Raw genomic sequence first — 27,643 nt, 5'->3', positions numbered from 1 at the left:
TGGTTCACAAACAAATTATAACACTGAGCGTATTTAATCTTTGTCTTGAGTAACGCAGAGAGCGATTATTACAAAAACCTTTCAAACCAAAGTAAAACTAGATATAGAAAGATCTCAAAAATTGATCCATATACGTTGAAAAAGACAAATTTTCTCTCCGATCCAGAATTCTATCCAATTATCTCCCATATATTGTTACATATTTATTGTTTGCACCAAGCCCTGCCACCAAAGAAGAACTTAAATGCTTTAAAAGTTTAGAATCGTATAAATATTTTAACTATATAAAGACAATATCAAAATAAACAAAATTCCAAATGAGACTAGAAAGAGGACATTTTTCAGTTGTGCAGGCTATTATACGTGTACAAAAATATCCTATAAATAGTTTTTATATGAATAAAAATGAATATATTAATATTAACTAACCAGAAGCAAAATGATCAGAACAAACTCTGTAGTGACTGGCACTTGTATCAATATCTTTACGTTTTATAACAGCAAACCGTTTTGCTTTTCGTTCTGTTGACAACAATTCCATATCTTTATCATGGTGATTAATAACCTTAGGAGTTCTATAAAACGACTTCTTGCAGTTTTCAGAACGATTACTGCAATTAAAAATGCAACAGAAGACCATATTTGAAGATATAAAGAGTTTATGAGTTATTCAAATAAAACCTTTTCTGAAAGAACTTTATACAACTCAACGCCGTTAATGCATGTTCTTGAAAATACACGAATTTTGCGTTTTTATAAAAAGGTTAAGTTTCACTGTATTTTTTTAGCCAAAATAATTTATTTTTTTAATTTTTTTTTTCTCTCTTAGCGCTTTAGTTTGTCCAAAATCAAACAAAGTTAAATTTTTTTTAAATTACTTAAGTTTAGATATAAAATTTTGCTTTATAGTTGATGAACCATATTTTGGTATTAAAATGGTGCTGCTCTCAATGAAGATAAAACATTAAATTGAGAAAACAACTTTTTCGAACAAGTTTTAAGTTATATGTTTAATTTCTAACCAGTCATATGTCTGCAAACATATTAAAGGTCGAAAAAAATTAGTTATTTCAAGTTTAAAACCTGTTTTTTCCATTTTATATGAAAGTTTTTATTAATATGAGTATGAAGAACACACAACTACTAGGATTAGCGGATTCTGGGACATTGATATATTTTTGTATGCATTGATATTTTTTTGTATGCAATATCGATTCTAGGACATTGATATATTTCCATACTTAAGGAATTCAAGATGGCGTCGTGTTTTAATTTTCTGCAATCATGAATTGTGCATTCTGTCACATTGTGATTTATAGAAATACCGCATCAGTATTTTTATAATATAGTGATTTGCTATAGTTAATGTTTTCAGGATGGCATTGTGTTCCGAGTTTATATTTAATCATCATGTCCGAAGAGTTGATCATAGTCCATAAATGTAAAGCACGGTTTTAGTTTGTAGTGTCCAAGGGCTAGCGTGTGAATTCCGTCTTGCAAGATGTGTCTTTTGTCATCGTTAGCGCTGAGTGCGACTTTGTTGATTTCTTCGGTGTATATGTCATGTTCATGTGATCGGATAACGTTCATGGTTGCATGCTTTTCTGTCTTATTCATTAAGCAGTCGTAATAATCTTGATGAGTGATGTGTTTATTAACTACGCGTTTTAGAATATTCTCCATGGTTTGTTATTTTTAAAAAACTTTATTCTTTAAAAATTTCACCACAAGGTATTGATAACTTCTTGAAAGTTCACCCCTTCTTGTAATTTTTTCAAGACGTAGAGACACAAGTGTCCACAATAAGAAGTATCACCAAATTGAACTCTCTCGCTGTTATAATAAACCGGACTTTTTAAATAATCAATGAGCTCTACAAGAGGAGGTTGAGCATAAGAGTCAAAACTGTATTTTTTGTCAGCGTCTTTATACCAACACACCCAATGAAATCCACCAGTGCTTGAATCTCCCGTATTCACGATTCCACATTCTTTTTTCATTAGCTTTTTTGGTAACTCATCCCTGACAAACACGCCTTGAAAGTTTTTTAATTTTAACTGTTTAGCAGCCTTTATCAATTGAAAGTTAGTTAAAGCTTCATTAGGTAAAACAATTCCTTCTACATCAATCCATTGAAAGTCGATCATTTTTTTTAATTTCTTAAAAAGTTTATCCGAATTTTTTAACAAGCGATTTTCATAGAATAGCACCTAAAAAGGGTATGCTTGAGAAGGGTGAGTTTGGACCGAGTAATAATCCAGCTCCAGCAGATTGATAGCCTTTTCCAGTTTTAATGAAGAGTCCATCACCGTAAACATTTTTAGTCCATGGGGTGATAAACAATACTTCTCCACCTAAAGTTTTTATCTTCATTCCTTTCCCATTTTTGCTCATGTAAAAAAGACCTCTTCCTGCAATTTTATCAACCATAGCAGAGCCAGCAGAAGAGCCTACACCTGCTAACAATCCGGTGGCGAGAGCAGGAACTACTCTTGTAGCAATAGTACTGCCTTACATACCTAGTAACGGTAGAAGAGCTCCGATGAATCCTCCTTCTATTTTCGAGTTGTATGCAATTTGTCTTTTGCTTAATTTGAGTGTAACACCTTTTCCAGCTTCATATGCTTTTCTAATTTTGTTTAATTGCGCATTAGTGATAGCGAGAACATGTTTACCGTTCAAGTCTTGATGAGAAAGCTTAATGCTAGTATCGGTTTTATCATGCATAGCTTTTTTAATTTTATCAGATTGACTCTGTGAGATGTTAATTTTGATGTTTTGATAATTACTCATTTTTTATGTATTAAAAATTATTTATTTCACTTCTCGAATATGATATCGTATTGCAATATCCTCTCCACGAAAATCAACCAAATCTCCATTCTGATCAATGATGCGAGTAACCATTGTTGAAATTTCAAACAGTTTAACAGGAAGATAAATCAAATGCATTGGTCTCTCAATGATTTTATAGCCAGGACTAACATTTGGATAAAAGGAGTAAATGCAATTGAGTTGGGTTCCATTAATATAGGATGATCCGATAACGTTGTTAACGATTCTGATGGTGCTAATGCTTGAAATTCTAACGATTTGATCCGACTCGTGTTCGGAATTGGAATTTAATTTTCTTTTAGCAAACCCTAAAACTGATGCGATGCTGTTTTCCACGTTCAAATCCATCAAATAATTCATTCCAAGTGTGATGGTTGATTTTAAAGTGCTTAAATTGGATCCGATTTTTATGTTATCGGGAGAGTAGCTGATTTTATTTGCTGTGACGTAGCTAGCGCTTTGAGACGCATAATTTTTTATTGTGTTTGAGACGGTCTTTTGTAAATAATTGTTGATGTCTTTAACGTCATAGCTTCCTGATGGAATGTTAATGTTCTCCCAATGAGCTCCATTGTCCATGCTGTATTTGAAAGAATTGTTTTTACTGTTTACATTTGGAATGCTGTTGTAAGTCTCAAGACCGAGAAAAGCCATTTCATAACTTTTTCCTTCGTCAAAAACGATTTTATCTAAAAAATCAGTGGTGATAACACTTGATTTTCCATCTACATTGATGATTATACCTGTCATTTTTAAAATAAGAATTATTTTTTAAATTGTTTTAGAAAAATAAAAAATTGTCAAACCCGCTTCGGTACTTTCCCTCGTTCTTTTTAGAAGAGAGATCAATAACGGCAAATCCGTGAGGTTCATTCCAGCAATGATTGCAAAAGGCTTTAAATTCTTCTATTTTCATATCGCAGGAAACGTGATCTTGATAAATGTGATTAACGCTTTTTTGGTCTTGTTTAAAGAGACAAATAAAGTTAGCATTTTCTCTAATGGTATGTCTTGGAATCTCGAAATAGTTTTGAGCGAGGTAAAAGCAGTCAACGTTAGAATGTCTTCCTCGGATATAGTATTTTTCGCACTTGTTTTGATTAGTTAATTGCAAATCGTCAAAGATCATTAAATTGTTTTTAGATGAATCAAGATCTTCAGGATTAGGCACATCGTCAGCCGTTTCGAAAAATTGACATTCCATATCATCATTGTTGGAATATTTTTTTGAAAGATCGTAAATAACATCCTCATGGATTAAATTCAATTTTTCCATTTCGTCTTGTACATCATCCGTTAACAAATCAACAATATCCTTTTTAGGAAGTTTATTTTCGAAGGATCTTTTGAGTATTTTGTATTCCGGTTGAAAAAGAGATTTTCCAAAGACTTGCAAATGGTTGTAATCTAGCCAGCCAGGTCTTAAAAGTAAATTGAGTAGCAACGTTGTTTTTCCGTATCCAGACTTTCCAACAATGATTCCTCGAATGCTTCTTGGTAAAAGCTTGCTGTTGTTTCTTTTGGTTTTTCCAATTTTACACGACAATTTCATCACTTCCATATTTTTTATATTAAAAAAGTTTTTATATATGTTAAAATGTATTGCGTTAAGTGTAGAAGAGAGACTGAAACCATTCACTTGAAAAACGAGATCACAAAAAACAACAGACCTATGCTTAAAGGAACTTGTGCCGTCTGCGGAAGAGGCAAATGCAAGTTTGTTTCTGCGAATGAAGTCAATGGAGGAGACTTGGTGGAATCGATCAACAATTTTTCGAAAAAAATAAAGCTTCCATGGGCAAAGTTTCCAGGAGAAATGCACATTCCAGGGATGAATTTTGCAGGACCGGGAACCAATTTAGACAAAAGACTCACATCCACCGATATGTATCAAGATTGGAGTAAACCGGTGGATAGAGTAGACAATGCAGCATACCACCACGATTTAGCTTACAAATATTTAAACGATGTTAAAAGCAGAAATGTAGCAGATCAAATGATGCTTGAAGAAATGAACTCCATTCCAAACCCCACTCAAAAAGAAATGAACGAAAGAAAACTGATCACTCCCATCATCAAAGCCAAAGCTAAATTCGGATTAGGTGTGAGTGATTTGAAATGGACGGATCAACTTGCAGAGGAGCTTCATAAACCAGTCATTCATCATTTTAAAAAAAGAAAAGTGATTGTGAACGACATTGATGAGATATGGGCTGCTGATTTGGTAGACATGCAATCGTTTTCAAAATTCAACAACGGGGTAAAATATTTGCTCATGGTGATCGACGTGTTTTCAAAGTATGGATGGATCGTTCCGTTAAAAAGCAAAACAGGTCTTGAATTGGCTGAAGCGTTGAAAAAGATTTTCACAGAAAGAAAATGCATTAAATTGTGGGTAGACAAAGGAAAAGAGTTTTACAACAGACATGTGAGAGCGTTGGGTATGCAACTGTATTCCACTGAAAATGAAGAAAAAAGTTCTGTTGTTGAACGATGGAATAGAACAATGAAAGAGAGAATGTTTAAATATTTTTCAGCTAACAATACCAATAAATACATTGACGTATTGGATGAGATGGTGAAAAATTACAACAACACAAAGCATTCTTCCATCAAAATGACACCAGTGGAAGCTAGCGATGAAAAGAATAAATATAAAGTCTGGTGGAGTCTGTATGGAAAGGATCAAACATTACCAGCAAAACCAAAATTTTCCATAAGCGATCAAGTGAGGATTGTAAAAAAGAAGTCTCATTTTGAAAAGGGGTATACACCGAGATGGACTGAGGAGGTTTTTACAGTGTCAAAAGTTCAGTATACGAATCCACCCACGTATAAAATCTCTGACGCTAACGGTGAAGAAATACAAGGTACATTTTACGAGCAGGAGATGCAAAAGACACATCAAGACATATTCAGAATTGAAAAAGTCATTCGAAAGCAAAAGAACAGATCTTTAGTCAAATGGTTGGGATATCCAGACTCGTTTAACTCTTGGGTGAATAATAAAGAATTGTTAAGTTTGCAAAAATAGACACGCTGTTTTTGTATGACAAGAAAAAAATTTGAAAATGAGTTAAATAAATTTCTTTTCATATAAAAAATAACAATGAGTATGTCAGATAATGAATTTTTAGAAGATCAGTGTGATGAACTCTATGAAAGCGAAGACGATGATAGTTCTGTTGCTGAGGATAGACCTAGCAATTGGCATATGTTGGTTGACCCTGAAGATGATGATCCAGAGGATATACCTAACAGAATACGTCCTCGCAATAGACTTGTGTTAGTTGACGCTGAAGATGATGATGATGATCCTGAAGATTTACCTTACAATGAATTACCGAGGGAAGGGAGACGAGAAATAATAATTAGACGTATCCGAGGAGAAAATTATGAAACGAGAGCAAACAGAATAAGTGATGAAAGCGAAGTTATTAATATTGAAAATTTTCATTACAATGAATTACCGAGTGAATGGGGACTAGAAAATTATGAAGCGAGAGCAAACAGAATACGTGATGAGAGAGAAAGAAATCAAGAACATGATATTATCGAACGACGTCGAATAATTGAACGTCCTCCGTCTGAAATAATTATAACAGAACCTACTGAACCTGGTGGAAAAATTAAAGTTAAACTTATTATAAGGAGACCGTCTGTAGTTGAAATTACATTAGAAGAAAAATTAACTCTTAAAAAACAAAAACGATATGAAATAATTGAAAGAGGACCAACAGTAATATTTAATGGACACAGACAATAATCATTTTATTCTTTACATGTGAGTAATAAAATGATCTAAAAAAATTTATTTTTAATATGTAAAATGCATGCTCCTCACAAGTTTTTTAGAAATGTTGTCCCAGCAGAAGTTCATAGTTTGGATTTGCAATTAAAAATTTTGGAAGAGAGGGTTAGAGAGTTGGAGAAAAGAAGACCAAACAACATTATTGTGTCTACGAAAACGTTAGATCATCCACCTTATTTCAACGTTAATGAACAATATGAGATTTTTGCTCAGAAAGACATTAAATTTGCTGCTCTCTCACATACAATGATAGCTTTATCCATTGGGTTGAATTTGGAGAAAGGTGTTGCAGTGATAACATTAATGAATAAAATTACTGATCAATTGAATTATAGAAAAAACGAAGTTATTATTTCAGAGTCTGTAGATGATGTTATTATAGACGTGAATAGTAACAGCAAACAGGACGTGATTGTTAAAAAAGGAGAAAAACTTTGTAAGATTAATTACATTGATTTAAAATAATTTTTATTAATAAAAAAATGGAAATATTGAATGAAAAACTTTATCCAGTTCTTCCATCCGCTCCTGCAGATGAAGGAGGACACAATTACCGTCTTCAGAAAATAAGCGAAATTCAGAAAGAGATAGAGAGTGAAAAAGCAAAGAGAGTACATCTAAGCAAAAAGTATCATCGCGTGTTTAGAATCATTTCGAATGTGGACAATGTGATGCAAGGATTATGTATAGCATTGGGTGCGACTGGAATAGGGCTTTTGTCAACCATTATTGCTAGTCCTATAGCAATTGCGTGTGAAGGTGTGGCTATTGGAATGGGGTTTTTATCCATTGTAGGAGGACAAGTCAACAAAAAACTAGCATTGAAAGCGGAGAAGCATGAAAAGATCAAAGTGTTGGCTGAGTCAAAATTGAACACGATTAGCGAGCACATTTCCAAAGCGTTGATGGATGGAAAAATAAGCGATTCAGAGTTTCAATTGATTATTGATGAGCTTCAAAAATTTAAATCCTTGATGGAGGAAATACGAACCAAAACCAAAAAGGGGATAGATGAAGTTACTAAAGAAAACTTGATCCAAAAAGGACGAGAAGACGCGATTCAAACGTTCAATAACCTTTTTAAGAAAGGATCAACGTAGTCGTAAAACCAATTTATGTATTTTTCCACGTATTTTAAGAAAGGATCAACGTAGTCGTAAAAACCAATTTATGTTTTTTTTCCACGTATTTTAAAAAGATGTTTTTCTTTAAAATACAAGACCCTAACAAGAGGGATGAAATTGTGAAAGAAATTAATGACAGACGAAAGAGGATTTATCAGAACAGCATCAACGACAACATTTCAGATACGAATTTTCAAGCTGATGTGAGCAAGCTATTTAAACCCATCATCAAGAGCAATGAAAAGATGCTTAAAGGAAAATTTGTATCCAAAATGCCTTTCGAAGTGAACAAAGTTGGAGATAAAATGTATATTGGAAAAATGGAGGTTGAAATAGATGGAAATGATATCATTGTCGGTGAAGAAAAGTATAATGGAACAAAAGGTCTTTGGGAACTGATGACTGAATTAACAATACCAAAGAGCTATACCGATGAAGATTTGCAAAATTATGAAAAAATTTTAATGGATAGTGATGCTATAAGATCTGATTCGCAGCCGCATAAACCGAAATCATCAAGAAGACCAAAGTATCAGCAACTTATTGCTCCTATTTGGGAAAAAATGATGCGTATTGAAAAAGGTAAAAAAGGTCGTGGTGTGATTATACTTCCAAGCGATCCTAATGCGTTGGTGGGAAAGCTTGAATTGAGTATTGCTGCATGGCATGCTGGGAATAAAGAGTCGAGAAATGTGGCTGTTGCTATTTGCGATGAGCTGTTGAGACAGGGGGAGATTAATAAAGAGGAATATAAATCGTTAATGAGAACTATTGATAAAATTATTTAAAAAAATTGTTTTATTTAAAAAAAATGCTCATTGTGAACAAAAGAAGATATGTGAAAAAGAACGTTGTTGGTGGAGGTGGTATTGTAGACATGATTAAAAATTTCATAAAAAGAGCAGCTGCGTCAAGTGTGTCAAAAGCAACAGTGAATTTGCTTAAAAATGCTGCTACAAGTAAAATTGGACAAGAAGCGATTACAGCTGCAAAATCTGCTGGGACAGAGTTAGCCCTTTCAGCCATTTCCACTGCTAGAGATGTGGCTATTGACAAAGGTAAAAAGACTATTGAGAAATTAAAGACTGGTTCATCTATTCAAAGTAATAAAATGTCTAAAAAGAACGCGATTCGAATTCAAGACCTGGTGAAAATGGGACAGGGTATGAAAATAGCATGACTTGCAATGAGAGACATTTAAATGAATTAAATAATTTTTTTATTATATAAAAATGATAAATACTGAGCGATTAAGAGTGACTGAGAATCCAGAGTATGATATTGGTATTGAAAAAGTTGATTTTTTTGAGTATCTTCCAACCAATCTCGATTTAAATTCTTCAAGCACGATTACTTTTGAGATTGACTGTCAATCGATTCAAACAGTACCATCAGAAGCTTACATTCTTATTGAAGGAGTGTTGAAAAAGAGCGATGGAACCTTTTACGATGCTAAAGACAACATTGCACTGGTGAACAACGCTTTGATGTATTTGTTTAATGATGTGACTTATTACTTGTTTGGAGAGCAAGTGGAAAGAGTGATGTATCCAGGTCCAGCCACCACTATACTTGGATTGATGAAATATCCTTATGGATTTCAGTTTGCTGATGGATTAAAACAGATGTGGTATATGGATACGTCAAATCTTGTTGGAAATTCAGGATTCAATGTTAGACGAGACCACTTGTTTGCAGACACTACATCTGTTGGAGCTTTTTCGTTTAAAATTCCGTTGAAGCACATTTTTGGATTTTGCGAAACCTATGACAAAGTTGTTTATGGGTTTAGACATACCATCACCTTTACAAAGAAAGAATGCGATGATGCAATTTATAGAGCGGAAAGTGTTAGTGCAGGAATGATCAACCTTAAAAAATTCAGACTTTATATGCCTCGCGTTGAATTAGATATTTCGAAAAAGACTGATTTCATGAATTTAATAGCTCAAAAAATTCCCATTCAAGTGGCTTATAAATCAAACAGATGTGAAAGACAGCTTATTCCAGCCGGTCAAACAGAATTTACCTGGTCGCTTGGAAGAGTCACTGACAAAAGCATTCCAAGATTTATTTTGTTTGGACTTCAGACAAACAGAAATTCCAGTCAAACAGTTAATCCGTCACTATTCGACCATTGTGATGTTAGCAATTTTTACGTGACTGTTAATGGAATAAAGTATCCAAATTACAATTACGACTTGAATTTTGGAGAAAAGAGAGTGGTTATGGCTTATTCAGATGCGTTCTCTTTTGATGAAAAATATTACGGCACAAATGAACTTGTTTGTCAATCTGGGTTAAGCTTGCTTGAATATATAAAATTATATCCGTTGTTCTTTGTGGATATCAGCAAGCAAAAAGAAAGAGTGGCGTCGGAAACAGCTGAAATAGTGGTAAACCTTAAATTTCGAACTTCAACTATTGCAAATACCGTTATTTTTGCAGTGGTGATCTCTGACAAACTGCTTAAATTTGAATCAGACGGAACCAACATGACTGCTGTTTATTAAGATATCTTTTCAGGAAAAAATTGAAAGTGACTTAAACAAAAATCTTGGTATAATAAAATGAGATATACAACATCGTATTTGAAAAATTTGTTGAATGAAAACGGCGTTAGTAAAACAGCAGATGATTTAATAACGTTGATGATGCTTGCGGTTGAAAACAACTTGATCAGTAAAGATGAGATTTTAGAAAGAGCAAAAGAAAAAAAAGTAAAGCTTCCTCCAAAAGAAAAAAAACCTGTTGATCCAAAATGGGAATGGCTTAGTTTAGTTAAGAAAAAACCCATCACTGTGAGAATAACCGACATAGAAACGGGTGAGGTGACTGAATACAAGTCTCTTTACAAAGCGATGGCAGGAACTGGACGTGGATGGAGATATTTAGAGCGTCGAGATGGAAAGGTGGATAATGGAATCAAGATTGAATTTTTAAATTCTGAAAAGCTTGAAAAACGTAAAAAGCAGCAAAATTGATTTTTTAACTTTTAACATGTTAAAAAATTGACTTAAATAAAATTCTTGACATAAATAAAAGATGGAGAGGAAGTATGTGATTGAATTTGATACCATGGGTCGTGCGCATCTGTTTGATGAAGAAAAAGAAATTCATGCGGTTGGATGTGAATTTACTGCACATGACGAGTGGGGAAGAAAGTATACGATTAGATTTGATGAAATGGGTCAAGCACATGTATACGACTCAATAAGCGAAATTTTTGCCAATTATCTTGTTTCATAAATTTTTAATTCTCCCGCGAAAAGAATTAAAAAACGGTAAAAACTTTTCGAAGAAGAAAATATGCTGAAAGTGTGCCAAGATTTAAAAAAATTGAATTGACTTAAAGAAAATCACGGCAGAGATAAAATGAGTATCTATTCTTCAAAACCAGATTTAATTGCTAAAGAGCGAAAAATTGAATGCACCGAAAAAAAATTTCTTTCCCTTAATAAAATGGGTGATAAAACTGATGCTAAAAAGCAAAAAGCAAAAACTACCGCCAAAGAGCGAAAAATTGAAAGTGACTTAAACAAAAATCTTTCCGTAATAAAAATGGAAAGTAAAACGGTGAAAGAATTAAAAGAAATTGCCAAAGGGCAAAAAATAAGAGGATACTCTAAAATGAGAAAGGGAGAACTTATAATGGCTTTGCAGCCTCCTAGAGTTTTCTCTGCTCCTGCTGCTTTTCGTAGACGAACGACTGAGGCAAGACCGCTGCCTGAAAGACCTACCATGGTGAGGTTTGTTCGACCCGCTGTAAAAGTTTCTATAAAGCCTACAAAAGTTTCTGTAAAACCGACAAAAGTAAGGATTGTTGTTGGCTCTGAAAAACCTGTGCCAGCTCCTCGTCCTGCAGCTAAAAGACCTGTGACAGCTCCAAGACCGAGGTCTAGCAACTTGATTTCATTCGAGCCTTCTACTCTCTTGCAAAATCAGACGACAAGAGATGAACCCTCTATTCTTGATACATCAGTCGAGGATTCAACAAACGTTATTACACCTAGACCGGTTCCTGCACCAAGACCTTTATTTTCAACTCTGACAAAAGTTGCAAAAAGTGTGGCGTCGTATGTTAAAACCAAGTTTAATGATGTTAAAGAATGGATAGAACCCTACGTTCCTGAAGTAGTCAAGGAGAAGGTAAGCAAATCAGCAAAACAAATCGATGAAAAAATAAAGTCCATCAAATCGCTTGTATCAAAAACAGTATACAAACAGCCCTTGCCAAAGCCAATTAAAGTAAAGTTTAAAATGACTGAACATTCAGCGGAGGGTTCTGTGAGACAATTTTCTTATAGACCTTCTTCTCGATATCAAGACCTTGCATCCTTTTTTAATTTGGTGAGAGAGTCTGCCATTCAAACCATGGAAGGGGAAAGAAATACAAAGGTAAGAATTATTTTAACGTGTGAAATGAAATCTGTAAGCATGATGACTGGTGAAGAAGTGACTCGGGAAGCAAGCTTTTCATCAAGATCAGAGATTGTTCTAGCAACTACAAATGTAAGAGAGCTCATGGGTGAAATGGAAGGAAAAGTCTTGGAAAGTAGTGTCAAATACAATGCTTTAGGATCTAATTGCACTATATCTAAGATTTTAAGAATGGACATTAACTTTACTGATTACGAGCCTATCAGCGGTTCTTCCTATATTGAGTTGTCTAAAGAGCTGAAAGACAAAAAGGCTATCATCAACATGGAAAACAAGGACAATCAATGCTTTAAATGGTCAGTCACTCGAGCGTTGAACTTAAAAAATACGCATAACGAAAGAATTGACAATGATCTTATTTTAAAATCAGAAGAGCTGAATTGGGATGGAATGGAATTTCCTGTAAAGACTACTCAAATTAAAAAGTTTGAAGCGAATAATCCTGACATTAACATTAACGTCTTTGGGTATGAAAATGAAAAACTTTATCCTTTGCAAATATCTAAATTTACAGATCGAAAGCACTGTGTTGATTTGTTGTTTATTTCAAACGAAGACACTGACCATTACTGTCTTATTAAAAGTTTAAGCAGGTTATTGTCTACACAAACATCAAAAGGTAAAAGAAAACAACATTATTGTAGAAATTGCTTGCAAGGCTATGACCAGGAAGAAAAGCTTCAATATCATCAACCTTATTGTTATGATAACTCCTCAGTAAGAATCGAACTTCCTAAAGAAGGAACGATCGTTCAGTTTAAAAACTATAACAAGTCTATGAGGGTTCCATACGTTGTTTATGCAGACTTTGAAAGTTTCATCAAACCTCTTAACACTTGCACACCGAATTCGAAAGAGTCGTACACCAAACAATATCAAAAGCACGTTCCAAGCTCCTTCTGCTATTACATCAAATGCTTTGACGATAACCTTTACAAAGGAGAACCTGTCATGTATACAGCAGAAAGCGAAGAGGATGATGTAGCTCAAAAGTTTATAACCATGCTTGAAGCTGACCTTATAAAGATTCTTGACAAGATTGATATAGTAAAAAAGAAAGTGGTAACGGATGAGGATGAAAAGAATTTTGAGACTGCAACTCTATGTCATATTTGTGAATCAGATCTTAACAGTGACAAAGTGTGGGATCACTGTCATTTAACTGGAAAGTATCGAGGAGCTGCTCATAACAAATGCAACTTGAATTATAAACTTCCAAAATTCATACCCATCATTTTACATAATTTGTCCGGCTATGACAGTCATTTGTTCATCAAGAAATTAGGAGGGAAATTAAAATGTATACCCAACAATGAAGAAAAATATATCAGCTTCTCTAAACAAATCAAAGTGAGAGAATTTACTGATAAGAAAGGTAAACTAAAGGAAGTATGGAAAGAGCTAAGGTTTATTGACAGCTTCAGATTCATGGCTGGTAGTTTGGACGCTTTAGCTAAAAATCTAAACAACGATCAATGCAAAAACGTTGCTCAATATTACTCTGGAGAAAAGTTTGATTTATTAAGAAAAAAAGGTATTTACCCTTATGACTGGGTGGACTCGATTGAAAAGTTCTCCGAAACGCAATTGCCTCCTATTGAATCATTCTATTCCAAACTGAATGATGAGGGAATAAGCTGTGAAGACTATGCACATGCTCAAAACGTTTGGAAGGTATTTGATTGTAAAACATTTAAAGATTACCAAGAACTGTACAACAAGTCAGACGTGCTGATACTTGCTGATATCTTTGAAAATTTCAGAGACGTGTGCCGTACCTATTACAAGCTTGATCCTGCTTGGTATTACACCTCACCTGGTTTGGGTTGGGATGCCATGTTAAAACTCACTGGAATTCAGTTAGAGCTTCTGTCTGATATTGATATGCTTAATATGATAGAAAAAGGGATACGCGGTGGAATTTGCATGATCAGCAAACGACATGGAACTGCTAACAACCAGTACATGAGTGATTATGATCCTTCACAACCTTCGAAATTCATTCAGTATTTAGACGCAAATAATTTATATGGATGGGCTATGTGCAAACCTCTTCCTGTTAGAGGATTCAGATGGATGACTGAAGATGAACTTTTAAATTGGAAATCCATGCCTTGCATTCTCGAAGTTGATTTAACCTATCCCAAAAGCCTACACGATTTACACAACGACTATCCTTTGGCTCCTGAAAGACTAACCATTGGAAAAGTAGAAAAGCTCGTTCCTAATTTAAACAACAAGGAAAAATACATCATTTATCATGAAAACCTAAAACTCTATGAACGACTTGGATTGATCGTTACCAAAATTCATCGAGGTGTCACCTTTGAAGAAGAACCCTTCATGAAACAATACATTGACCTCAACACTGCATTAAGAGCAGAAGCTAAAAACGAGTTTGAAAAGGACTTTTTTAAACTCATGAATAACTCTGTCTTTGGAAAAACCATGGAGAATATTCGAAAGCATGTTGATATTAAACTAATCACCACAAGAAAAGAAGTCTTGAAATTGTCAAGAAAGTCTAATTATGATAGAAATACCATTTTTGATGAAAACCTTACTGCAGTTCATATGAAAAGAACAAAACTCTTTTACAACAAGCCTGTTTACTTAGGACTGAGCGTTCTAGACATAAGCAAAATTCTCATGTTTGAGCATCATTACGACTATATCAAACCTAAATACGGAGATCGAGCAAAACTTCTCATGACCGATACTGACTCGCTCATTTATGAAATCGAAACGGAGGATTTTTATCAAGACATTGCTAACGATATTGAAGCTAAATTTGACACGAGCGAATTTCCAAAAGACCATCCTGCCGTTCAAAACTTTGCATTTGACTTTGGGTTTAAAAATAAAAAGGTTATAGGCAAGTTCAAAGATGAAACTGCAGGTAAGCAAATTAAAGAGTTTGTTGGACTTCGACCCAAACTCTACTCTTACAAGATCGCTAAAGATGAACACAAAAAATGTAAAGGGGTTAAAAAGAAAGTCGTTAATAAACACATCACTCATCAAGATTATTACGACTGCTTAATGAATAAGACAGAAAAGCATGCAACCATGAACGTTATCCGATCACATGAACATGACATATACACCGAAGAAATCAACAAAGTCGCACTCAGCGCTAACGATGACAAAAGACACATCTTGCAAGACGGAATTCACACGCTAGCCCTTGGACACTACAAACTAAAACCGTGCTTTACATTTATGGACTATGATCAACTCTTCGGACATGATGATTAAATATAAACTCGGAACACAATGCCATCCTGAAAACATTAACTATAGCAAATCACTATATTATAAAAATACTGATGCGGTATTTCTATAAATCACAATGTGACAGAATGCACAATTCATGATTGCAGAAAATTAAAACACGACGCCATCTTGAATTCCTTAAGTATGGAAATATATCAATGTCCTAGAATCGATATTGCATACAAAAAAATATCAATGCATACAAAAATATATCAATGTCCCAGAATCCGCTAATCCTAGTAGTCACACAAATTGACATACGACTAGTTAGACTTTTAAAGTTAAACCTCTTAAGGTTTATTTAAAAGTCTAAGCTTAAAATTTAAACATTACTGTGATATGTGCCATCCCTATTTTATTATGCCATAAAACTATTTAACTAAAATTCCGGTCTTTAAATTACCATAGATTAATGTAAACATGTAAAATAGCGGGCAGAATATAAATTTTTAAAACTTAACATATCATATTGTTTACAAACAAATGTTGCAGACCGGAAAAAAAGTATGTTTGTTATCACCGAGAACAAACAAGACAAAAAAGTTTGAGAACATGCATTAACGGCGTTGAGAACACTTTAGTTTTGTTGTTAATAATTTTCGAGTTGAAACTTATACTAAAAGGAAATAGTAGCTAGGAAAATGGCTAACTGATAAGTTTTGATATAGTTAACTTAGAGAACCGCATTTGAATAAAGTTGAGCTAAAGTTGTTTTTGAACCAACATGGCAGACAAATGTATTTTGATTTTCGTGACGTCATCTCGGAACACAGAATTGCAAGTAATATGTAATCAAGATTTGAATAATAAATAATGTGGTTTGTTATAAATCATTATATTATATACTAATTCAAAACATGTTATGAACTCATGATATATACTCAAAAAATTAGAAAGCTTTCTTGTCGGACTTTTTTTAGTCACCGCTTTATTATAAACGTCTAGAAAAATCCCGCGAGATCTGAACGGCATAATTTTACGTCACCCTCAGATAAACGAAACAAACCCGAAATTTACGGAGACTGGCCTTAAACTACATGAGCGGGCTAGCTCGTTTAATCATATAAACGCAAAATAAAATTAAGGGCCTGTTTATATGGAAAGTGGGCTGGCTCGGCAAACGAGCCAGCCCATTTGCCGAGATCTCGACGTCGTCCTTATTTCAACTTAATTTTATTTTACGTTTATATGAATAAAAGAATTAGCCCGGATCGCTATCCGGGCCAGCTCGTTTATTCATATATACGCAAAATAAAATTAAGTTAAGATATTGATGACGTCGATATCTCGGCAAACGGGCTGGCTCGTTTGCCGAGCCAGCCCGCTTTCCACATAAACAGGTCCCTAAGTTAAAATATTGATGACATCGATATCTCGGTAAACGGGCTAGCTCGGCAAACGAGCCAGCCCGCTTTCCATATAAACAGGCCCTAAGAAAGCCGTCGGTTTGACGACGTTTCTTAAATTAAACGATTTTAAAGTTCTTTAAACTTCGAAAACAAACTAATTAAACGATTATGAAAGCAGTAAAAAGTTGTAATTTTAATCGTAATCGACTTTGAAAACCTTTAAATGTTGTTAAAACTTAATTAAAATGATGTTGAAAGCCGCAAAAAATTGTAAATCAAACTTTTACGATTATGAAAATAGTATAAGCTAGTTTTATAATATATTTGACGAATTTGAAAACCTTATGTGTGTATATTATTTATCCCGATATTTACATTGTAAAATATGCCAAGAGCCATCGATCGCTGGTTTGGCAGTACTTCTTGAATGAATACAGGGGAGAAAAGGCCAATGATGTGTGCAGCATCTGCAAGAAGGACCTAAAGATGACTTCTGGATCAACATCAACCCTGAGTGGTCACCTGCGGTCCAACCACAAGGATGAGTACATTAAAATGTGTCAGAATTAAAAGATACGAGATGAGGCAGAAACTGCCGACGAGGACAAAATTGAAGAGGCAAAAGATGAACTGGAAGCAGCTGGCAATCGTAACTTAGTTAAATTAAGCATGTTACGATACCTCATCTCGTATCTTTTGATGTCAAAAAGTTAAAAAACTTCATGTCAAATTTATATGGTTTTTAATTGATGTAAACGAAGGTAAATCAATGTTAATGAATGTATATAATTTTTTTTGGTTCACAAGAAAAAAGTCTCTAAAAGCCAGAAAGAATATGTACTACCCAGCACAGAGCACTACAAAATTGAGTGGTGACATAGAGCTCATGATTTACCTAACAATTGGAAATAAGCCTTTCTCCATGTGTGACTCTACCCCTTTCCAAAAGCTGCTTGCCCACTTTTACTCAAGGTTTGAGGCTAAAAGTGATACCTGCATGGTTCACATTAAGTTACCTCTTCTCTACAAGAATCTTCAGATGGCCATGAAGAGCATATTTGACAAGGGACTTCCACGTTGTGACCGAGTTGCAATCAACACTTACAACTGGGCCTCAAGCAAAAATAATTCATTCATGGCAGTGACTCTTCATTACATCACTAAGGAGTTTGTTCTCCAAAACATTGGAGTTGTTCCTTTCCCAGGTAAGCACACTAATGACAATATTGCTTTTTATCTCGACAACTTAGTTAAAAGTATTGAGCCACTCAAAATGGGAAACGAGTTGTTACGTGTGACCCAGATTCAAATATAAAAGCTGCATTTAGGGAGTCAATGACCATCGCTGATCTTGATAGAGATTCAATCACGTGCATTGACCACAAGTTTAACGTGGCCATGGAAAGGAATGTAAACAAATAGGCTTATGTTAAAGCTGCTATCGATACATTCAGGAAAATCTCCACCCGAGTCCATCACTCTCCTCTTATTGAAAGGGTTTTGGAAAAGAAGTGCCTCGAAATGAATGGTAATATGTTTAACTCTTTAAGTTGATACGAATACGAAGTTATATGTCTTAATGTCAGAAAATCACTGCCCCTTGTGCTATCAGATAGAACTCTATCTAGATGAGGCTCCTTGGCAACAACCATCTCCGAAATATGCTATGTACTCTCAGAGCTTACAAAAAGGAATAGACCACACCCTTTCACCCAATGATAAACAATTTGAGCTTGTTACAACCATCCTGCCACTCCTGATCACATGTCGAATCATCTCTGAGTCAATGTCGAGTAGTGAGAAAATTACTGTTAATAGAACTGACAGCCATTGTTCATCTTGTGGACAGGCGTGGTTCTCTGAGGGTCAAAGAAATTAGAAAGAATAGTGTCACTGGAGTAGGTCCTTTCATGGTTGAACTTATTGTAGAACTCGAGAATCAATTCCTTAGAGGAGGCTGTGACATCATGCCTTATGCTGTAGGTTGCCTGCTACACCCCTCTTCTTGAAAAGCTAATAACTGCATGGTGTCAGGGATGAAATCTTTGACAAGTTTAAAGCCAGTCATTCTACAGCAGCAGACTGGATGACAAAGCAGCAAAGTACAATCAATGTCTCAGATGAAATCACCCATGAGCTTCTTAAGATGATGGGGAGAATGAATTTTGGAAGGCAGCAACAGAGGTTATAACTGTTAAGTATAATAAAAATTAAATTTGTTAAATATTAGTTAATTTAACCTTAAACAAACAAAGCCATTTGAATTTTAAATTGAGGATACGAAGACATACGGGGGTAGATCGAAGTTACACGAACTTTTTAAAAGGTTTTTTAGACTAAAGTAACACTTCACTATAAATCTTCTTTGAACCTGATCATAGATAGATTCTAATTGATTTGGTTTTTTTTTCTAAATCTGAGGAATATAGTTGGAGTCTAGGAGACTAGAAGGGAAGAGTGCAATAGTACTATCACAGCCACATACTAGTTATCACTTACCATTTCACGTCACTTTAAAATATAGCTTACAAAACTCGAAATCGAAGTCATTTAACTTGAACTTAAACTTGAAGTCAGTGAACTTAAAACCTGAGCGAAGTCACGCGACGTTCATTTGTTTACTTTTCGTATGCATTCGTTTCCTTTACGCAAACGGTTTTGAAAGCAGTTACATTTTTGGAAGCAAATTTTAAAACCGCTAGAAATTTGAAACAGTATTGAAACACGTCATTTTCGAATTTATACAAGTTTTTACTATTTTAAAAACTGCGAAAATATATTTTATTCGAATTAATACGATTTTGAAAACCGTGAAATTCATTTTTGTACAACTTTAAACGATTAAAAAACACGTTCACATACAACTTTTAGCGACGTATATCTAATTGAAGTTTTTTTTACAAACTTCAAGTTTTTAAAATTGTTTTTAATTTCTAACCTATAGGTTAGAAATTAAAAACATGTTTAACCTATAGGTAACAACTGCTAGCAAGAAGCTATAGCTTCTTGCTAGCAGTTGTTACTGGCTATGGATTGAGATTCTTGATACTTGAGTTGAACTAGAGAATGATTCTAGCCAACCAGTTGTTTGTTGCTTAATATTTAAGTGAACAAGGTTTGAATGAAAATTAATTCAAAATTTTATTTGCTCCCCAAATGTTTTGTTGCATCGTATATATTAAAAAATGAAATGTTTGAAAATTTATAAAACTTATTTTAAAATCGTGTCGTAATGTCGTAATGTCGTAGTGTCGTAAAAAAAAAACAGATTGCAGTTTACAAAAATTTACTTTGCGTAAGAAAAATTCTATCTTTATGCGTAAATAGCGCATTTTTCAGCTTTGTTGGATACGGTCCAGATTTGATAATTGAGCACAGACCGTAAAGCAACGCGTTTTTTTAAAAGTATCAAACTTCAAGTCCGGAGAAAATGATCAATACGCAAAAAGCTCAAATTAAATTTCTCTTAAAGATTTTTTTTGAAAAAAAAAGGAGAAAAGCCTTAAAAAAAGAAAAAATGGAATAATAAAGAAACATTTAAGCACAACTTTTCAGTAAAGTTTAGTCTAGTACACTTCGATGATTGTTATCATCAACTTATTCCACCAGAAGTTTGTGGTACAATGAAAAAATCCAACATTTTTCATAAACCTCTGTTGTCGCCCTAACACAATTAAAAGGAAAAAACATTGCTAACGACACTTTGATATATAAAGCCGATTTGCAAAATAAAGGTTTGAGATTTTGTCAGGTGAAACCTTGTGATCATATTGACATTTCTGTTTGACAAGATCAGGTTGTGATCGAATAAGAAACGTTGAAAAGGGAGGGCGGTCACTTATTTTGGGTGAAAACCGGTGTCTCAACTTCTAGAACAAGCAAAAATACAAAAAATTAAATCGCCAGCTTAATTTTTTCTTTTTCGAGGGTTTGGTAATTGTTCATTTTCAGAAATATAAATATTAATTGTTCCATGAAGTACACATTAAATTTATTGCTTTTAATTTTTGATGGGGTGATACCACCAACTTCCGCCCAGGGTGTCACCCGAGCTAGCTACGCCACTGAGCTATACAAATATAAAAAAGGTAAATTTTTAAATTTCTTCCTCAAACTCCATTGAGCCTTTTTTTATTCATTGTATGGAAACTAGAGTAGATTGTCTGTAAAACAGAAGCTGATAATATTCTTCCAAATGCAATATATGGGTATGAGATCATATCATAGTATCAGATCATTTTTTCTTCTTAATTATTGTTCATTTTTAAAAATCACAATTATTAAATCTCACAACAGGGTTTTACTAAATTTCATTCTTTCATCCAACAACTCCATACTTGAATATACTTTTTTTAGAAAATAACTTTTTGAAAACTTTTTGAAATTGAAAAAGACTGCTATTTGCAGTCTTTTTCAATTTCAAAAAGTTTTCAAAAAGTTTTCAAAGACTGATGGTAGAGGCCAGTAAAACTTATTTTAATGCAGCTTAAAAGACAATCTTTAACTGCAATTTGTTTTAGAAAGAAAATGTTTTACTAGATTTTTGTCGATAAATTTATATTTCATAAGCTCAAAGTTATTACCTCCCACATTTGTTAGAGTCAAGTGGTAGGATGTAGTTTATGCTTAGAGTAATAAAAAGTGAAACATAAAATTATCAGGATAAATCTGTACCAGGCTTAAGGTCGATATTATACCATGTATATCGAACTTAAGCCTTCTCGTTTTGTAGGTGAGTACGAAATGTCCCTTAGAAGTCATAAGACTTATTAAGGCTCGAATAAGAATTTTCAATAATCTTCTATACTTTTCATTTTTTCTTTCTAAAAATTTGGAACATTTTATTTCAATAAAATATATTTATGTATAATATAATACTATAAAGAATACTTTAATTCTATAAAATCAAGGCAAAAGCCTAGTAGACTCAGTTTGTACGCTTAGTTTTTGATTAACTGAACGACTTTTCAGAGATAACTTTTTCGATTCTTGTATTAAGAACACTATTGGCATAATAAAACCATCAAGCCATAGTGCATGTACAACATACTTTGTAGCACCTAAGCTAAACATATCGTTTATCAAAATAGGGAGGTAGCTTGCTAAAAAGGTGAGGGCAAAAGTGATGCAAAAAAATGTTGTCCTTTTTGCCATAACAACATCAGGAGAAGTGTTTTTAAGCCTTTTCAGACAAATGATAATATCAGTGTAAAGTATGAAAAGTATTATACAAGGAATTAATCCAATAAACTGAATTTTTTGTGCCAACTTCGCCTTGTTCATCATAAAAGGAATGGCCAATCCACCTGATATTATATATGAAAACAGGTAAACTGCCAACAAACATCTCTTAGTCAACTTGTGTGTAAGATAAGTAGATGACTTAAATGGGTATTTAGCAGCTATCCATCGTTGTACAGCAATCACTAATGTTGTGAGTGCAATGTTCCAGTTAAGAGCTGGAGATATAATTTTCATCACAAGTATGTAAAGAACTTTCCATTTTAACGAAGAACGAGGAAGTTTAACTAAACCATACCAGTAAGTTATCTTGGTGAGCCCAAACAAAATGTTGATAATAAATATATTGAGAAGCAAGATTGTCAATGGACGGAACTTTTTCAATCTAATCATGAATATAATTACAGGTACATTTACTCCAAAACTAAGAACTGCTAAACATGTTTCAATAGTTCTATTAATTTTTAGTTGACTTTCACTTGACATTTCTGTGCAATTTTTCTTGTTGAAATCTAATAGTAAGAAACAGAAATACATACATAAAAATTAGAGATGGGAATCGAACCCTTTTTTTAAAGTTTGGGTCTGGTTCGGTTCGGTTATATCTAATGTTCGAGTTCGGTTCAGTTCGGTCTTAAGCACAGTTCGGGTTCGGTTCGGTATCAACACAACTGTTTTTTTATTAGTTACAAAGCTTTACATCCACAATGATAAAACACAAATAAATTAAAGTAATATTAAGTAGTTAAAGCATTGCAAATATTTTGAAATAATTTGCAATGCTTTTATACTGCAACTTTTTTGGTCCATTTACGAGTTAATTTACTGTTACTCATTATTACTAAAATATTATGTAAATATTGCAATCATTAATTACTAAGATATAAATAAAAACTCAGAACATTAACCATAACCTAATATTGCAAATGTTTAGAAACAACATTTCCATTTTGGTTAGTAATCTTATGAACTGTAGACTTATCGCAAGGTTAGAACTATTTTGTTCTATTTCCCATTTTAAATATTGGGAGAAAGTTTTTCATTTTTTTCTAAAAGTTAAAATTACTTAAAATTTTAGCTTAGTTTTTAAAGAAATAATAACTTATGCTTTAAATAATTTTGATTTAAACAAATTATTTAGAAAAAAATTTAAAAAATAAAATATATTTTAAAAGTAACTATTAATTACTAAAATTACTAACTCACTTTCTTCCAACACTTAAAATGAGAGAGAGAACAAAACAATTCTAAACTCGTGGTATGTTATGCATTAGGCTATGAATTATGTTATGTATCATGTTATGTATTTTAGAGATGTGGGAATTGCAAAACTTTCACTTTTTCAAGCCTCTATTTAGCTTGGTTAGAGTAAGAACAGTTGGTTTGATTTGGCTCGTTCCCAACAGTTTTAAAGTTCGGGTTCTGTTTGGTTTGGTAACAACTAAAGTTCGGGTTTGGTTCAGTTCTGTCGTAGATAAGGTTCTAGTTCGGTTCGTTCGGTTCGGGTTCGGTTTGTTTCCCATCTCTAATATAAATATAATACTTATGACTTTGATTTGTGTTGTAAAAATCCTAAACTCCTCAAATAGTTTAAACACACTATTGTTTACGGTTTTACATGCTAATTCAAACCCTAATAATTTACAAAACAAACACTTCATATATAGTGATGAGAAGTGGGACAGCCATAGATGAATGATTAGATAGGTAGATAAATAGATAGCAAGTGACTATAATACTAGATAGTTAAAATGGCTTTAGCCAAGCATGACAACAATAGCGATAGTAAGATATAAGACACTTGTGGTGAGTAAAAGTAATTAGTATACTAAATCGATAAATGAATAAAGAAACTTACCTTAAACATTAAACTAATTCAAATCAAAGTCAAAGTGACAATAACCAACAAACAGTAAACTACAAAATAATTTTTTAAATACCATTTCAATACAAGCAAATCTAATAATTAACTGCACCAAAATGAAGTAAAAAATAAAGTTCTGGCAGAGGTATGCTTCCATCAATTATGGAACAAAATTAAGGTACACATAAATTTGTTCCATAAATGATGGAAAAACTGAGCTGTCCCAATTCTCCCTTTTTCTATTTCTTACCACTCTCCTTTAGTAGTTTTGGAAGAAATGACTGGAAAAATGGCTTAAAATTTAAAATTGACTGAAAATATGACTTGAAAATTGACTTAAAAATGACTTCAACTTTTTTTTTATTGAGGGTGAAATATATATAGGTTTTACCAATCATTAAGTTAATCTTCCTAAAGTTTTAGACACTTTTTAAAACTATTGGCATTTTTTAATTATTCATCAGTTATCAAACTAAACTGTAAAATTCTTGCTAATTTCTGCATATAATCAGTGCTCTAGGAGTGTAACTCAAAATGAAGGGTTTAAAGCCATATAAAAAAAATTGTTTTAAGGCTGCAATAAAAAGTAGACAGAAGTAACAGATTTCCCAGAAAATCTTATAAAATGCAGTATATAACTTATATTTAACATTACTATTAATCAGGTTCACCAATTTTATTAACAAGGTTTTGTAGTGCTGAAATTTTAGGGGTGGTAAAGAGTAATTCTGGCTCTAGTCAACAGCTATAGCTTTTCTCAAAAAATTGGATGAATGAAAAAGAAAGGAAAACCTCTAAGCTTGCATTCATTCAGGTTATGAAAGATTTGGGACAAACTTAAAATTTAGATCTTGAGGTATAATAAGCTTTGAAAGAGCAGTTCTATTAACATTACCTAATTCCAGAAATGGCTATCTTGAGCTAATACTACTGGTTTACATATACCACCAAGCTGAAAAAAAAAACTGATCTTCCCCTTCAAAATTGACTTTCTGTATTAAGATAATAAACATGTTTTTAAGATGACTTTTGGTAAATTAAAAACCATTCAAAAATTTAAATGATTTTTTAGAGATAACTGTTCAATAAACAAAAATATTAATAGCAAAATTACGTTAAAAAGAAATTGATTAAAAAAAAAAAGGGGACATCTTTTAAAAGGCCTTTTAAGTAATATTCATGATCTATGATTTTACACTCTTAATTTTCTTTTTCTTTTAACTTTATTTTACAGTTAGTGATAATATCAAAAAATAAACAAAAAGAACGATAACGTAAAAAACAATTTATTTGTAAAGAAAGTTAAGAAAAAGTAAAAATTAAAAAAGTTGTTACATTTCGATCAGATGCTCAATAAATCTATTATCTGATGGTATTTCCCATTCTATCCAACTTAAGTTAATTTTCATGACATTGCGTGATATTTGTATCAAAGCAAACGTTTTTCAAGTATTTGATGCATTTCAATAAGCCTAAAAAAACATTTAGAGGCGTTCTGTCTACTTTCGTTTCATTTAAAGCCGCTCTGTTCACTTCCCATTAAAATATAAAGAATTCTTTACATAGTAAATTGATAGGATTTGTATTCACACATTGATTTGAATAAATTGCTTATACCAACATATTATTTCGTAATTACCGCCAATTTAAGCGTAAAAACTCCACAATAAATTTAAGCGAGCTTTGTGTAGAGGAAATCGTAAATCCGAAAATTTGCGCTACAACTAACAGTTTATTGTTTTGAAAATAAAATCAGAAATTTGGACACGAATAAATTTCTAATTTTTTCAGACCAAGCTGTATTTTCACATGAATTTCTCCACTAATATCAAAAATCAAGTTAATTATCAAATGTTATTTGCAAAAAAAGAGACTTTTTAGGTTAGCGTCACTAATAATCAAAGAAACTACTTCGCCAATTATAAATACTTTTATTTAGATTTCTTTACATTGCAGTGGAACACACTGAATTTGACTATAAAAACTCAGAATTTGATTCTAGAATAGTTGTACTACATTCTATAGAACTATTTGAGTCTAATTTCAAAAACAATCTCATCTAGTGATGTTAGTTTTTGACGCCCCATACCACTTTTGTTAGAACCTGTCACCTTCTTTGTAGTCGTTTGATGTTGTCCCAGAAGTCCTACATACTTAAATAATGCATTTTAAGTTTGTAACATTATAAAACATTTATGACATCCTATTCTATGATAGTACATTATTGCAGTATCTTGCATAATCTATATTAGGCACCATTTACACCTTGGGAAACAAGACACTTTTTACTATATCATAGGCATCTGCGTCTCGCTATTTTTTTATTCGAGACGAGACGGTGGTATCCAGGACACATTTTTTAAATTCCGAGAAAAAGTTATTGTCCCGATTTATAACTTTATTCCGGAACAGTTTTTTCTTTTGTCTCGTTGTTCTGTTATATGTAAATAAGTTGTATTGTCTCTAATACGTCCATGGTGTGATTGATGTTTCGGAGTGACTGATGTTTCGGTGTGATTGATTTAACAGATTTTCAGTCAAAAATTAGAATTGGAAAAAATATAAAAATCACACAAGATTTGATGTTAATATCAAAGAATAATGTTTTAGTAACATTTTTTATGAATGTTTAAAAGGTTATATAATAAAAATAAATTCGCGAAAATTATCAATTAAATAGAAAGAGGAAAAAAGTGTGTAAAGTCACCCCGCTGTGTAAATTCGAACCGTTACACGGTTCGAATTACAGAAACTAAAATTTGTTTTGCTTTCACTTTTTATGGTTATGTAATTCTACCGTGTTTATTACTATTGTAGATGTATCGAATCCTGGAAACATTCCAGAAATTTTGGCAATCAAAAATAGTTTTCATCTTACAATAAATCCATTTTGATCAGCTATGCACCATACCTTTCTTGTACCATACCTTTCTTGTACCATACCTTTTTTTATAGGAACCATACCTCACTTTAAAGGCTCAGGTACCATACTGGCAACAAAAATATTGATTATTTATAAATTCATATTTTCTGAGCTCAATAAAATTACTAAATCCTGCATTTGTTAGAGTAAGGGGTTAGTATGTAGTCTATACTTAGAGTAATGAAAAGTGAAACATAAATTTATCGGGATAAATATATACCAGGGTCAACTTTCAGTCGTTTTGTTTTATAGGCGAGTAACAAATGCCCCTTAGACGCCAGAAGACTTGTTAAAGATCAAATAAGGATTTTCAATGATCTACTGCAGTGGTTCTTAACCGGTGCTCCGCGAAGCATTGGTGCTCCGCGAGGTAGTTGCAAGTGCTCCGTGAAATTGTGAAACTCAAAATTTAATGTTCACTTACTTATTGCATAACACTGTAATGATTACAGTTTAGGTAAGAAGCTACAATAATTGGGTTTTATTACCTACCTACTTACCTACCTACCTACCTATCTACCTACCTACCTACATTGAATGCAAAATTTTGAAAATAAAAATGAAAAGTGCAGTTTATAGGAAACCAAATAATGATAAGGTTTGTATTTTATTCTAATCAAGAGAAAAAAAAAGTACATTTACATTCATTTAATTAAAATACATGTTGAGTAAAAGAAAAACTTAATAATGTCTGATTAAATTTAAATTTGGTCGGACAATGTCCAATCAAAATTTTAAGATGTTTGTAGCAAATTTTATTTTTAATTACATAGCTCGGTT

At 32.9% G+C, this 27,643-nt stretch overlaps 2 protein-coding genes across 5 annotated transcripts in view; both read right to left on the bottom strand.

The window, feature by feature from the left end:
- The window catches only part of LOC145189697 (large ribosomal subunit protein eL43-like), a 28,669-nt gene extending 9,312 nt beyond the window's left edge, over positions 1-19,357 (bottom strand). Inside the window, exon 1 of the mRNA XM_090090886.1 lies at positions 19,335-19,357. Within this exon, the coding sequence (XP_089947012.1) occupies positions 19,335-19,337 (3 nt within the window). The 5' untranslated portion in view covers positions 19,338-19,357. The remainder of the gene's footprint in view (positions 1-19,334) is intronic.
- Positions 19,358-21,640: 2,283 nt separating this feature from the next.
- On the bottom strand, positions 21,641-25,607 carry LOC149887105 (uncharacterized). 4 transcript variants are annotated; one of them, XM_090091607.1, is made up of 3 exons: positions 25,276-25,600; positions 24,836-24,892; positions 21,641-22,588 (listed from the first exon to the last, which is right to left on the bottom strand). In XM_090091607.1, exon 3 carries the CDS (start codon positions 22,560-22,562, stop codon positions 21,741-21,743), a length of 822 nt encoding a protein of 273 aa, XP_089947733.1. In that variant the 5' UTR covers positions 22,563-22,588; positions 24,836-24,892; positions 25,276-25,600; the 3' UTR covers positions 21,641-21,740. The 4 variants fall into 4 exon arrangements, 3 of the variants coding, with proteins under 3 accessions (XP_089947733.1, XP_089947734.1, XP_089947732.1); XM_090091608.1 differs by lacking the exon at positions 24,836-24,892 and adding an exon at positions 23,935-23,993; XR_016453709.1 differs by lacking the exons at positions 21,641-22,588; positions 24,836-24,892 and adding exons at positions 22,595-23,601; positions 23,935-23,993 and having other exon boundaries at positions 25,276-25,607.
- Between the last annotated feature and the right edge of the window lie 2,036 nt (positions 25,608-27,643).

The sequence above is a fragment of the Hydra viridissima genome, unplaced genomic scaffold (assembly GCF_058129835.1).
Source record: "Hydra viridissima isolate aposymbiotic clone 2 unplaced genomic scaffold, HvirCarnegie_v1 scaffold_6, whole genome shotgun sequence".
NCBI classification, from domain to species: Eukaryota; Metazoa; Cnidaria; class Hydrozoa; order Anthoathecata; family Hydridae; genus Hydra; species Hydra viridissima.
Note: the sequence above shows the minus strand (reverse complement) of the source record. Positions and strands in the feature narration are given on the sequence as shown.

Excerpts from the sequence above, each read along its gene's own strand:
- LOC149887105 (XM_090091607.1), bottom strand. The coding sequence starts at position 22,562 with ATGTCAAGTGAAAGTCAACTAAAAATTAATAGAACTATTGAAACATGT.